Raw genomic sequence first — 13,236 nt, 5'->3', positions numbered from 1 at the left:
ATAAAGGTCTTAGGCCTCCTCCAATAACACATTCGAGAGACCACTCTATCAAGTTCCTAGGCCATTCTAACAAAAAGTGAAAAGATACCATTCTCATTTTATAGGGAAACTGTAATCCATAAAAAATTAAATGACTCAAGACATACAGGTGTCACAAATGTACCATACCAGAGATAGTTCTTCCGGGTCTACAATTGGACAGGACCCCCAAGAGAACCATCCTTAAGGACCTGACACTTTAGCAGTCATTTGCTCTGCACTGTAACAGATTCTGTCATCAGCATCACGTCAAGGGACCAGTTTCCACATGATCTAGCACAGTAATGTGATGACCAGTGAGCTGTGAGGTGTGATCAGGAAGAAGGAAGCGGCCTTTTACCTTGGGAACTCTGGCTTAGCCGGGCTGAGGAGCGGGTGACTCGGGCAGATCGCCGGGAAGTGCCATCACTCTCTGAACTGTCTGTGTGCTCGAGATCTGTAGAAAAATCGGAATCTTCGGTTCCATCTGAACTACTGCCTGCATTCCTCTGTAACACCATAGATCCAGACATTAGCACAGAAACATTAACTCCGTGGGTGTGAAATAACACTGGAAATAAAACAAACTGTGATGCTGAAAACACCAAGCTCAAATCTAAGAAAGGACTCCACAGCCAATTTCCCTTCATTTAGAGCATTTAAATGGAACAACCTACGAATAGCGCATCTTTATTAAATAAATAAAGAGAATTAATTCTTACTGTATCATCATTAGTTCTGAAACAAATTGATTTGGAAACTGGAAAATATAGAACTCAAAATAGTCTGGCTGACATAACCATGCACTTATACAAAGTCCAGGGTAAAGAGAAAAATGTTAGTGACAACCTCACTTAATTCTGGAGTAGCTTTTGCTCAAAGTCTACATAAACAGCTATTACATTTTAAAAAACCACACAATGGAATTCCCACCGTGGCTCAGCGGAAACGAATCCGACTAAGAACCATGAGGTTGTAGGTTTGATCCCTGGCCTCGCTCAGTGGGTTAAAGATCCGGTGTTGCCATGAACCGTGGTGTGGGCTGCAGACGTGGCTTGGATCCTGCATTGCTGTGGCTGTGGTGAAGGCCGGCAGCTGTAGCTCTGATTAGACCCCTAGCCTGGGAACCTCCATATGCTGCAGGTATGGCCCTTAAAAGCAAAAAAAAAAACCCCCAAAAATAAAAAAATAAAATGAATTAAAAACCACACACTGATTCAAAAGATCATGGTCTATAACTCTGATCTCGAACTTAGGGAGAAAAATAGTAATTCTTCTTACTTATGTCATCTCCCTTTGAAGTTTCACCACATGTACCCCAAAAGTGCTTTTAAAAAGGGGGGAGGGAGTGGTTTGCAAACGAAGACACATGGGTATGCAAAAACAGAAGGTTTTTTAAAATCACCTTTACAGTTAATAATTATTTGTCAATTATCAGCCTCCAGAGACACAATTAGCCATAAAGATAACTTTTATCAATTAAGCATTAACACTTGTTTGAAAAAACAGATGTTTTTCTCCAATTTTGCAGCATGCTCATACAGCAGTAACCAAATTGGCACAATTTAAGTGCTCAAAGTATGTTACATTGTCTCCCTCAACTTATTATCACCTATTGATCATCAGCTTTCTGTATTAAATTCCAACTTTCTTTCCTTCCCAGGGAATCCTAGAGCAAAGCCAGAAGGGTTGAGGTACCCTCCTATGCTAACACCATACCCTTTATTAAACCATAAAGAGGAGTTCCCACTGTGGTGCAGAGGAAACGAATCCGAGTAGGAACCATGAGGTTGCAGGTTAAGGATCTGGCATTGCTGTGAGTTGTGGTGTAGCTCCCAGATGTGGCTCGGAATCTGCGTTGCTGTGGCTGTGGCGTAGGCCAGCAGGTGTAGCTCTGATTTGATCCCTAGCCTGGGAACCTCCGTATGCCACAGATGCACCCCTAAAAAAAAAAAAAGCAAAAAAAATTTTAAACCATAAAAAGAGATGCATTTGCTTAAAAAAAACATACAAAAAGCAAAAACAAACAAAAAGCCTCCTTAGGATCAGATGTGTTTAGAATTCATAATTTTTTAGAAAGGAATAGTTTGCATACATCCTGCAAATAACACCCTTTCTGCAGCAAAATATATGTACAATCACACTAAATGAGACACAAAAACTGTAAATAGCCTCGGGACAGTTTAGAACAGGTTCTGCCAAGAAATAAGTCACTAAAAAACACACATTTTCAAGAACTCTTTGTACTTGGGGATTGCAAAAAGGGGACTGTGGGCCTATTCCAAGACACCAGTACTATTTGGTGAGCATAACATAAATACCACCTATCAATGTAGGTCATTTTGGAGACATTAAAAAATGTAAATATTTGAAAGCCTCTGTGAAGAGAAAGATTTCTGCAGAAATGAGCAAGACCACCACCCAGCGTTCCAAATATTTCAAGGATAATCTGCCAGAAAATGAGTGGAGGATCCACAGAGAATCACCAAAAATTAAGATGAAAGGGGAGTCTTAAAGGTCATCCAATCCAATTACCCAGCTATTTGAATCCCTAATCATCTCTGCCCATCCCTTCCTGGCGTGACCCTGGAACTCAGCTCTCCTCTACTGCTTTCACCAACTACTTCCCATCTTACTCCAGAGCAGATTAAATTGCTCTCACTTCCCTCCCATTAATCTTTATTACTGCCAAGTAGAGAATTTACTAGACCCTTCTACAGTTATTTAAATGTCTGTTTTCCCCTCAGACTCTGATTCCTTAAGCCAGTGATCATGTCTAATTAATTTTCCAATCCTCGGCAACCAGCACATAGCGAAGAGTCAATAAACGTTTGTTGAACTGAATTAGATTTGTCCTGTAGTCCAGGCTCTGTCATTGCCTAATTGAGTGGCTTGGGGCACTCCCTTAGCCTGTTTAGCTGAGAAAAGGGATGGGGGTGTCCCTAGAGGACATCGTCAAGTCCCATTTAATTCTAGAAAGTTTCCGATTTACGAACTTCATTTTCTAGGCGCTGTCCAACTAAGCAAATAAGGGGAAACCGCAGCTTAGGTGCAACAGGCCTGGAAGGGATCCCTCGGGAGTGGGCGCTGCTTCCCTACCACCCAGTCCTCTGCTTTGTTGTGTCCTCCGCGGGGAAAGGAAGGATACTCCCCAAACCCCGCCTCTCCTCCTATGAGCATCACCATACGGATGGGAGGGGACTCGTGCCACCCAATCGCGGTCCCGCTAAACCGCGCCCCCACAGGACAGACTGCCAAGCCCCGCCAATCAAGAGAAGAGGGATCGTTCTCTACATCCAGTCGGAGAGCGGTAGAGCCGGGCCTAGACACCGCCCCCACACGCGGGGAGGTGACCGTTGAGCCCAAATGGGCGGTGTCGCCAGCCAATCAACATGCTTCTAGACGTTTCAGCGACCAATTGCCGATAACAACGCCTCCGAGCCAGGCAAGCAGAGGGCGGGAATAGGTGCAAGCATAGGCCGAGGCCACAGTCGGGCCCACATTTTTCTGTTGGGTACGGACAGAAGCGAGGGTTGCTGAGCTAGGTTCAGGGAAGCGGGAAGTTGGAACCCAACCACTGTGAGGCGTGGCCAACTGCGTCACTTTTCTCAATCGACTGCCCTTTAGAAACCCGCCATCCCTCCTGTCCCGTTCCTCTCACCTTCCTTCGCGGCATTGCCGGCGGCTGCGGCCCGACGGTTCCGATTCGGGCAGCGGCGGCAGCAGCAGTGGGAACGGTGGCTCCGGCGGGCTCCGTGGCGGCCTCTGTAGCAGTCCCAATCCTGCGGACGATCCCAAGTGCCTCCTGCTTCACAGCGTCTAGAGCTTTCTGCGCAGGCGCCGCGGGCTGAGGCGCTTTTTCCTCCACTTCCGGCTGAGGCTTGCGTCACCTGACGTTAGGGCCAGAGAGGATTCTGGGAGGTTTCCCCCTCCGGTGAGGCTAGCGGGAGCCATTTTGGAATTGGGCAGAAAGTGGCAGCGACAGTGGAAACTGGAGCCAGCCATTTTTAGTTAGGGGAATGGCACCCTCTGTAGGCGTGGGTAGCCATTCCTGTTTGGGGCAGAAGCCTGACAGTTGAAGTTAACAGTTCTCATCTTTACAATGGGCAAAATTTCCCTTCCCTTTGGTTTTAATTTCTGAAGTCTAGGAAAGAAAGCCCCAGAATCCATCAGGTTGCTGAGGTTTAACCCCTTAGTCGCCGAATTGGCTAAAGGACGTTTCTCTTTATCACATAAACTCAAAATTGGGAAGGGCTATTTTGCACAAGAAACTATTTTAAGAGCCATTCGGTGTCTCACAGTGCTGGGAATGGGGGCTTGTGAAAGGACAGAAAGAAGGTAGCGTCCTTCATGAAGAAGTTTCTTGTCTGGTAGAGGAGACATTGTCCTTGCCTTTAGCGAACCGCAAGTATGTTGATCCGTTCACTCGCGAAAGGAGACACAACCATTCTCCAGAAACTGTTGCTCCAAAGAATTACCAGTTTAGCTCTGTGGTGAGCACACCCACCTCGTCCCCTCATCCTGTATGGGTTTGAGAGCCTTGGGTGGCCCTCGGGATGAGTGTGTGTGTGTGTGTGTGTGTGTGTGCGCGCGCGCGCGCGCGCACGCCCGCGCGGTACCAGAGTTGGAAAAGCATTGAACCCCATTAGCCCAAGTGACCTCTCGAAATCCAGACGCTTGAGTCAGGAGTTGGAGGAAGAGGAAGGAATATTTTTAGTAAAGCTGGAGCTCAGAAAGGCATTGATGTTAGATGCCTAGAAAGGAGAAGCTGGTGGAAGATGTAAGGTTGGCAGAAGAGCAGTAAGAAAAGGCTGAGAAGTGAACAGCAAGCGTTGAGGATTTAACCTCGCTGGGAGAAAAGCCTTGTGTGGAGTAAAGCTTTGCCCAGAGACTGGGGGGGGGGGGGGGGGAAATCCAAGAGTCATTAAGTTAGGATCCTGGAGCCCGTTTCACCTGAGGCTAGCTAGCTAAGATGGAGATTTCCCCCTGGAGCTGAACTAAAGAACAAAGCAGCAGAAGGTAAACATCTGATTGTTGTGCTAAGCAGAGGACTCAGAAGGATTAGAGGTCCAGACCCTTATTTAGCACTCTCCTTGGGTGTATCCTGGGCTGGTAATAACACAAGCAGCTGTTAGTATTTAGGTTTTAATGTTTACCATAAACACCTTTAAATGGCCTACTTAGGTTGAACTGCACAAAAGAACTTATTTGGAAAAGGGTCGTGTTTCTTCTTCTTTTGTATCTCCTTAGCACTTAAGCATTTAATTTCACACTATTACTGTTATTTTGCACCTACTCGGGTGTTCCCAAGGTTACTCTTGGGTGTTCTGGCTCCCCAGCTACTGGTAAAGAGCACTTATGTTAAGACCATATCTCAGGAGTTCCCGTTGTGGCCCAGTGGTAACAAACCCGACTGGTATCCATGAGGATGTGGGTTCCATCCCTGGCCTCAGTGAGTTAAGTATCTGGCATGGCCATGAGTTGTGGTGTAGGTCCCAGATGTGGAACTTCCATGTTCAAACTTCCATATGCTGTGCGTGCGGCCCTAAAAATAAAGTAAAACGAAACAACAACAACAAAAAAAGCGTATCTCTCTTCTTTTATACCATCCTTAATAGCAGCCAGACTCTGCTCTACCCATAGTAAATTCTTGCTCCTCAATCAAAATATGTTTACTGTTTCGCACTGTCAGAATGTCTAGCCCTCAAAGATGGTGAAGTATCCCTCCCTGGGAATTAGCATAGGAGAATAAAATCTTATCCTGACTTAGGCATTCATCATACAAATACCAACATTACAAATGTTCCACATTAATCCCTCGCACTGCATTTTCAAACACTGCAGCTAACACCGAAAGAGTTTACAGTTTCATTGAGACATGCCTTGTCCTTGAAGAGCATACCCTCCAGCAGAAATTAGCTCTTGATGCAGGAACTGCTGGTTTAAAGCCTTTGACCGGGCCCCTGACCATCCTCATCTGCCAGACTTTGCAAAAGTGGTCCTACTATTCTCCCTGTCTTTGCGCTCTCACACAGGCTTTTCTTCCTGCCTTGATGCATCTCCCAACCATCTTTAAAATTTGCTTTCTTCAGAAGGTCTCTCCTGATGTATTCTTTCTAAGGTAGTAGGGCACAGTGATATGTTAGTTTGTACTTACTGATTTATATATACCTTACAGTTTGGTAGGTGTTCTGTTTCACTCCTCCCGAAACAAGTAATAGGAACATAACTCCTATTTATTTTATTCATCGGCTCTTCTCGTGTCCAGTAGCGGGCTCTGATGTCAGATCTGGATTTGAATTTCAGTCCTGCTACTTTGTCTGCATTGCTCTTGGACAAGTTTTAAAAGGTATTGGTGCCTCAGATTTCTCAGCTGTGAGGTCAAGATACCAATAGCCACGTCACAGGGCTGTTATAAGGATTAAAGGAAACGATTGTTGTAAAGCGCTTAGCACAGTCCCTGACAGAATAAGTGCTCGATAAATAGCCATTATTACTGATCATTATAATTCCAGTCACCCTAGTCGTGGCTGGACTATCCTAATGATTGTGAAAAATAACTTTCCATAGTCTTAGTGGTTGTTTGTTTTTGTCTATTGAGACTCGCTTCAGCGCAGGAGGCTCCAAATGTTACCGAGGCGTTATGTATTATATATTATATATTGAGTTAAAACATTAAAACACTGTGTTTCGGGAGTTTCAGTCGTAGCTCAGTGGTTAGCGAATCTGACTAGGAACCATGAGGTTGCAGGTTCGATCCCTGGCCTCGCTCAGTGGGTTAAGGATCCAGCGTTGCCGTGAGCTGTGATGTAGGTGGCAGATGCAGCTCAGATCCTGAGTTGCTGGTGGCTCTGGCGTAGGCCGGTGGCTACAGCTCCGATTGGACCCCTAGCCTGGGAACCTCCATATGCCGCGGGAGCAGCCCAAGAAATGGCAAAAAGACAAAAACCAACCAACCAAACAAACAAAAAAAACATTGTGTTTCCCCAGGCCAGGAAGCTCGTCGTTCCAAAGCACGATAGAGTGTTAATGGAACAGCAGAAAGATAAGCAAAGTTCAGAAGTGGTACAGAGAAGGACACGGAGGGTTTGGGAAAGGATTCATAGCGGAGATGAAGTAAGAGTGGAACTTCACAGGACGATTAAGTTTGCCAATGGACGCGGAGAACAGGGGCTTTCCAGGCCAAGGGAACAGCCTGTGCAAAAGCGCAGACCTGTGGAGCAGCACTGTGTGGGGGTGACTAAGGGCATGAGGGGGTTGCAGTGATTGACAAAAGAAGAGGCAGGAATAATTTGGGGAACCGGGTCCTGCAGAGTCTTGAATGTTCTGCTGAGAAGCCTGAGCTGGAGGTGAGGGGACTCTGTGAAGGACTTTAAGCAGAGGAGTTTCACGACTTGACTTGAACTTTGTTTTTCGTTTTTATTTTTTTGTCTTTTTGTCTTTCCTAGGGCCACACCCATGGCATATTGGAGGTTCCCAGGCTAGGGGTCGCATCAGAGCTACAACTGCTGGCCCACACCACAGCCACAGCAATGTGGGATCCTTAACCCACTGAGCGAGGCCAGGGATCGAACCCGCAACCTCATGGTTCCTCGTCAGATTCATTGACCGCTGCGCCACGACGGGAACTCCGACTTGCACTTTAGAGATCTCTATTTGGAAGCTGTGAGGAGGACTGATCAGAGTGGCAGTTAGAATGGTGCCATAATGGAGTTCCCGTCGTGGCGCAGCGGTTAACAAATCCGACGAGGAACCATGAGGTTGCAGGTTCAATCCCTGGCCTCGCTCAGTGGGTTGACATTCCAGCGCTGCCTTGAGCTGTGGCGTGGGTTGCACACGGGGCTCAGATCCCGAGTTGCTGCGGCTCTGGCGTAGGCCGGTGGCTACAGCTCCGACTCTACCCCTAGCCTGGGACCCTCCATATGCCGCAGGAGCGGCCCAAGAAATGGCAAAAAGACAAAAATCATAGTAATAATGGTGCCATAATGATAACTTACCCAGAGTGGAGGAGGAACCCAACAGGGTAGAGGTAGCGGGGTAATCTTTTATGTACGTTCTTGTGAATTTTCCTTCTCGTATCTGTATCTCATCTCCTCAGTTACATTTGAAGCTCCCTAACAGACCCTCAATTTCCTTTCAAATGCTGCCCTAGCCAGGAAAATGATAGGTACCATATTTCAAATACAAAGTGTGGTTGTTCATTGTTTGCTTCAAAGGCCTGGGAGTTCCTGGAGGTTGGGAGCTTTGCCTGGCTGGCCTCATGGCCTCCAGCTTCTTCCTTGCTGGCATCTAAAAGGGTTCAGTAAGCGGGGTGGCCACTGCCAGGTGTTGGCTCAGTTAGGAAAGACTTGCACAGAACCGGCCATCTCCTCTCCCCTAAGTCTTTTTTTGACCAGGAGGGCTTGGGGACAGCAGTTCCCTCGGTGTGTAGATAACTGTCTCAGAAGGTAGGGAAACATGCCTTGACCTTTCAAAACCATGCTAAGTAGCGGGGCCAATCTTATAACTTCTGAGTACAAGTATTGGCCCAGTCTCTATCCCTGTGGGAGACTCCCAGAGGTTGCTAATGTGACCATAATTCATATTAAGATCTTTTCACTTACAAGCTGCCTTAAAAATAGAGTCAGCGAGGTCACCTAGTGGTCCCTCCTTTCTTACTGGAGATGGCCTGGGACTTCTCTAACCTTCTTGGCCACTTGTTAATTTGGTTCTTGGATCACCTGATCCCCCCCTTCCCCCCACCCCCAGCCCCACTCTGGGGGAAGGTATTGGACAGATCCCAGCAGGCTCAGGCACAGCTCCCCGCCTCTGCAGCTGGGGTTATAAATAACCACCCAAACTAAACAGTCAAATAATTGCATTTTGAAAATGCCTAAAATCAAAAAAAAAAAAAAATCACTCTGAACCTGATTCAGGAGCAGTTCTTCTCCCACTCCCGCCCTCCACCTCTGCCTTTCTTCCCCTTATCTAGCTCCCTTCCCTGATCCAAGCTCCCCAGGGAAGCCAATCTGAGTACAAAGCTCTCCGTACAATGAAGACATCCTTTTCCTTATTTGACAGGGCCAAAGCCCTCCAGGGCTGTAGTTATAGTTACGCAATGTTGTTATGGCAGCAGAGGCCTCAGGGCAACATATGTTCCTGAGTGGTAATTGGGTTTGCTTTAAAAGACTCTCTCTCCCTGGGTTCTCCATGCCCAAATTTACTTATCAGGAAAACCAGGGAGTTGCCATTAGGGATGGACCTTCATATTTGTTGTGGTTGTTGTTCCAGCAAAACCAAATTCCTCCTTGTGCCCAAGGATGCAATGTACCCAGGGATCATGGGTTGAGATTTTCTAGCCTGCGGGCATTTTCATTTATTCATTCAACTAATATTTATGGAGACTCTGATAAGGGCTTGGCATTGGGCTGAGCGCTAAGTGCACACTGAATAAACAGACGTGGTCCTTTCCACCCTGAGCTGACAATTTAGGACAAGCACGTGTACATAGGAGGGGACTGGGAGAATATGATGCTCGCCCACACCCACCCCCTCCACGTTTTCAAAAATGATTAACCCAGTCTTATAATAACACTAAAACCCAGTCTTATAATAACACTAAGTAAATGTTCAAAAAAATGGAAGACATTCTTAATTTCACTGCTGCCAGAGAGCTATTTTTATTTTTCTCTTTTTGCACGTTGCCTTCCAGTTTTTCTCCACATGCATATGTTTTATTATATGTGTTCATTTGGTATAAACGCACTCATTGTTTACATGAAGCTTCACGTTTTTAAACACATTCTCACCATTTCCCGTGTTTCTCTGTAGTCTTCCCAATTGAAACTGTAATAGCTGTGACATTGCAGGAAAGTCTGTGACAGTGTGCCCTCCCCTCTTTGGGATTATGGAGGGTCTTTTATGTCAGGTAATTCTGCAGTGAATGTCCGCATGCATCTATAGCTCTCCTGTTTTTATTTCTACCTCTTATACGTTGCTTTCTTTCTTTCCCCAAACACGTGCCCACATTTAAAGTGTCACCATCATTGTGTGAGGATGCCAATTTTAAGATGTTCCCAGAACTGAGTATTACCACTTAATGAAATCTTGCAAGTTTAATAAAAATGAAAAGTGCACCTCCCATGTGCTTTTGATTGTATTTCTAGTTAGCATATACTTCAGCCTTTCATGTGTTTATTTACTGGTTCCATTTCCTCTTCTGTGATATCCTATGCCTTACTCAATTCTTTTCTGAGGGCTTGATTTTCTTTTAAGTTTAAATGAAAGATGAGAGGTAGATGCTGTGTCTGAGCCACACTCAATTATGGAATCAGTGTTATTAAGAAGGCAGAACAGGAGTTCCTGTCGTTAACGAACCCGACTAGCATCCATGAGGATGTGGGTTCAATCCCTGGCCTTGCTCAGTGGGTTAAGGATCACGAGTTGTCGTGAGCTGTGGTGTAGGTCGCAGACTCGGCTCGGATCCTTGTTACTGTGGCTGTGGCGTAGGTTGGCAGCTGTAGCTCGGATTAGACTCCTAGCCTGGGAACCTCCATGTGCCATGGGTGCGGCCCTGAAAAAAAGAAGAAGAAGAAGAAGAAGGCAGAACATTTGCTTCATGATGATTTCTCTAGTAGTTTCTCCTTGCTCTTTCATTCTGGCTTCCCTATTACCTCTAGCAGTAAATTCTTTGTCAAGTATGCACGCCATTGAGAAAGAGAATGAGATTGTGAACAGAATGTGTAGATGTTATAGGTGAAAGCAGTGAGGAGGCAGATTGTGACTTACCTCAGCAAGAATTGAGGGGCCACCTTAAAAGCTAAAATCAGGAGTTCCCATCGTGGCTCAGTGGTTAACCTATCCGACTAGGAACCATGAGGTTGCGGGTTCGATCCCTGGCCTTGCTCAGTGGGTTACGTATCTGGTGTTGCTGTGACCTGTGGTGTAGGTCGAAGATGCTGCTCGGACCTCGCGTTGCTATGGCTCTGGCGTGGGCCGTCGGCTACAGCTCTGATTTGACCCCTAGCCTGGGAACCTCCGTATGCCACGGGTGCAGCCCTAGAAAAAAAAAAGACAAAAATAAATAAATAAAAGCTACCATCATTCTTGCCCACTATAGAAACTTTGAAGATAGTTCTATAGCCACTATTTTCCTGATGACCCAGGAGAAACAGAACCCTAGAGAGAAAAAAAAAAAAAATTCACAAACCAGTCGACTTCAGGAGGATGAAAAATGACCCTGTGTTCTGCCATTTGTAAACCAAGGGTCATTTCATGTGTTGGGAGATGCTTTCCCAGGAATGGGCTAAGAATGGGTTTCTCTGAGTCACGTACACATGCTTACCCAGTCTCCCTTGTGACTAATTGTACCCAAATGTGAATCAACTGCCAGGGTGAGGGATGCAGGCTACAACTAGGAAAATCATTTCTCTATTTAAGGTAAATCCGCACATGCATGGCCCAAGCTCGCAACTTTGGACTTCTTAGTGTTGCTCTAACCAACTGTGGTTACTGACCCAACCCAATCTCAGGGGTTATGGATGATCTTCTTACTGGTCTGGAAACTACTTGAGGATGCTTAGGCATCTGGTCATTTTCTTACCTGTCTAGCTTTGCCAATAGATGTCAGCACACCAGACCACGTTCTCCAAAGACAGGCCTGGAAGCAAAGAGGACTTCAGAAAAGCCAAGTCCAACCATCATGACCCTCTTGTCCCATGACTTCCGGTAATAACTCTGAAAATTATCAAGGATATGTATATACATGGCTCCAGACTGTACTAAGGCCTGAAATCAGCAGGTGAGGACCTCAGGTTCTGGGCAGAGCGAGAGTTCTTATCCAGAGGCCTTCCCCAGATTGGGTGGGGTACACACAGCTGCTGTAGGAAGGATGGCAGGGTGAGAAGGCCATTTACATGGGGTGGGGGGGATACACATGATAGAGTTATCAAGGTGCAAGAGCCATAGTCTTGGGGCTGTTCCAAACGTCACTGCGGAGCTGATACCTCAGGCAAAGCACTCCACCCACCCTCCACCCCTGCCCCTCTGTTCACAGTGACAGGGGCCATCCTTTGCCTGAGGACTGCCAGGCTGGGGCTAGCTCCTCAGCCTTAGGCCTCCCCAGGGCCAGCCAGACATGGCCACACGGTGCCAGGAAACTGGGAAAGTTGCTAGCCATTCAGATCACTGTTTTCCTTCAAGATAAGTATAAGCAGTGTTAATAATCTGGGAAGAGTTCTCATCGTGGTGCAGCAGAAAGGAATCCGACCAGGAACCATGAGGTTGTGGGTTCAATCCCTGGCCTTGCTCAGTGGGTTAAGGATCCGGTGTTGCTGTGAGCTGTGGTATAGGTTGAAGATGCAGCTCAGATCTGGTGGTGCTGTGGCTGTGGCTGTGGCCAGCAGCTGTAGCTCTGATTCGACCCCTAGCCTGGGAACTTCCATATGCTGTGGGTGAGGCCCTAAAAAGACCAAAAAAAAAAAAAAAAAAAGTCTGGGAAAACGAGCTCTTCTGTGGAGTCTTTGGTTCCATGAGTTCCTGTCGGATAAAGACTGAAATTCTTTTTTTTTTTTTTTGTCTTTTCTAGGGCCGCACCTGCGGCATATGGAGGTTCCCAGGCCAGGGGTCCAATTGGAGCTGTAGTTGCTGGCCTACACCACAGCCATAGCAATGCAGGATCCGAGCCACGTCTGTGCCTACACCACAGCTCAGGGCAACGCCAGATCCTTAACCCACTGAGCGAGGCCAGGGATGGAACCTACAACCTCATGGTTCCTGGTTGGATTCGTTAACCACCAAGCCACGACAGGAACTCCAAGACTGAAATTCTTATCAGCCTTCAGTGTCCTGCATGGTCCGCCCTCTGGTTCATTCTCTAGTCCCTCCCGCACAACCTTGTTCTCTGGCCTCGCTTACCTTCCTGCACCACTTCTCAGGAGGGCTCTGGCTCCTCCCACCTCAGGACCTTGCACACACTCTTTACTCTGCTTGGAATGTTCTTCCCCCGTCCTCTTCTTCACCTGCTTCCACACATCCTTCGGGTCTCAGGTCAAATGGCATTTCCTCGGGAAACTATTTCCCAAAGTTTCCAACCTAGACCAAAGCCCTCGTTTCTGTACTATGATAGCGACATGCATTTTTCGTCATAGCATTTGTCTCAGCTTATAATTATATATCTGTTTGGATCCTTTATCGTCTCTCCTCTTAACACATACTCCAGACTGTAGGGCTTAGGAGCAC

General features: G+C 46.7%; 1 protein-coding gene across 6 annotated transcripts in view; it reads right to left on the bottom strand.

Annotated features, from left to right (window-relative positions):
- KAT7 (lysine acetyltransferase 7) overlaps nt 1-3,867 on the bottom strand; it is a 35,096-nt gene extending 31,229 nt beyond the window's left edge. For 3 of the 6 annotated variants that reach the window (XM_047756993.1, XM_047756995.1, XM_047756994.1), the window contains exons 1-2: nt 3,680-3,856; nt 380-527 (exon numbers count right to left, since the gene is read on the bottom strand). In XM_047756993.1, coding sequence (XP_047612949.1) covers nt 380-527; nt 3,680-3,694 — 163 coding nt within the window. In that variant the 5' untranslated portion in view covers nt 3,695-3,856. Of the gene's footprint in view, nt 1-379; nt 528-3,679 lie in introns of all 6 variants that reach the window. The other 3 variants (XM_047756997.1, XM_047756996.1, XM_047756998.1) reach the window with 2 other exon arrangements.
- Nucleotides 3,868-13,236: the final 9,369 nt, after the last annotated feature.

The sequence above is a fragment of the Phacochoerus africanus genome, chromosome 14 (genome assembly GCF_016906955.1).
Source record: "Phacochoerus africanus isolate WHEZ1 chromosome 14, ROS_Pafr_v1, whole genome shotgun sequence".
Classification (NCBI taxonomy): Eukaryota; Metazoa; Chordata; class Mammalia; order Artiodactyla; family Suidae; genus Phacochoerus; species Phacochoerus africanus.
Note: the sequence above shows the minus strand (reverse complement) of the source record. Positions and strands in the feature narration are given on the sequence as shown.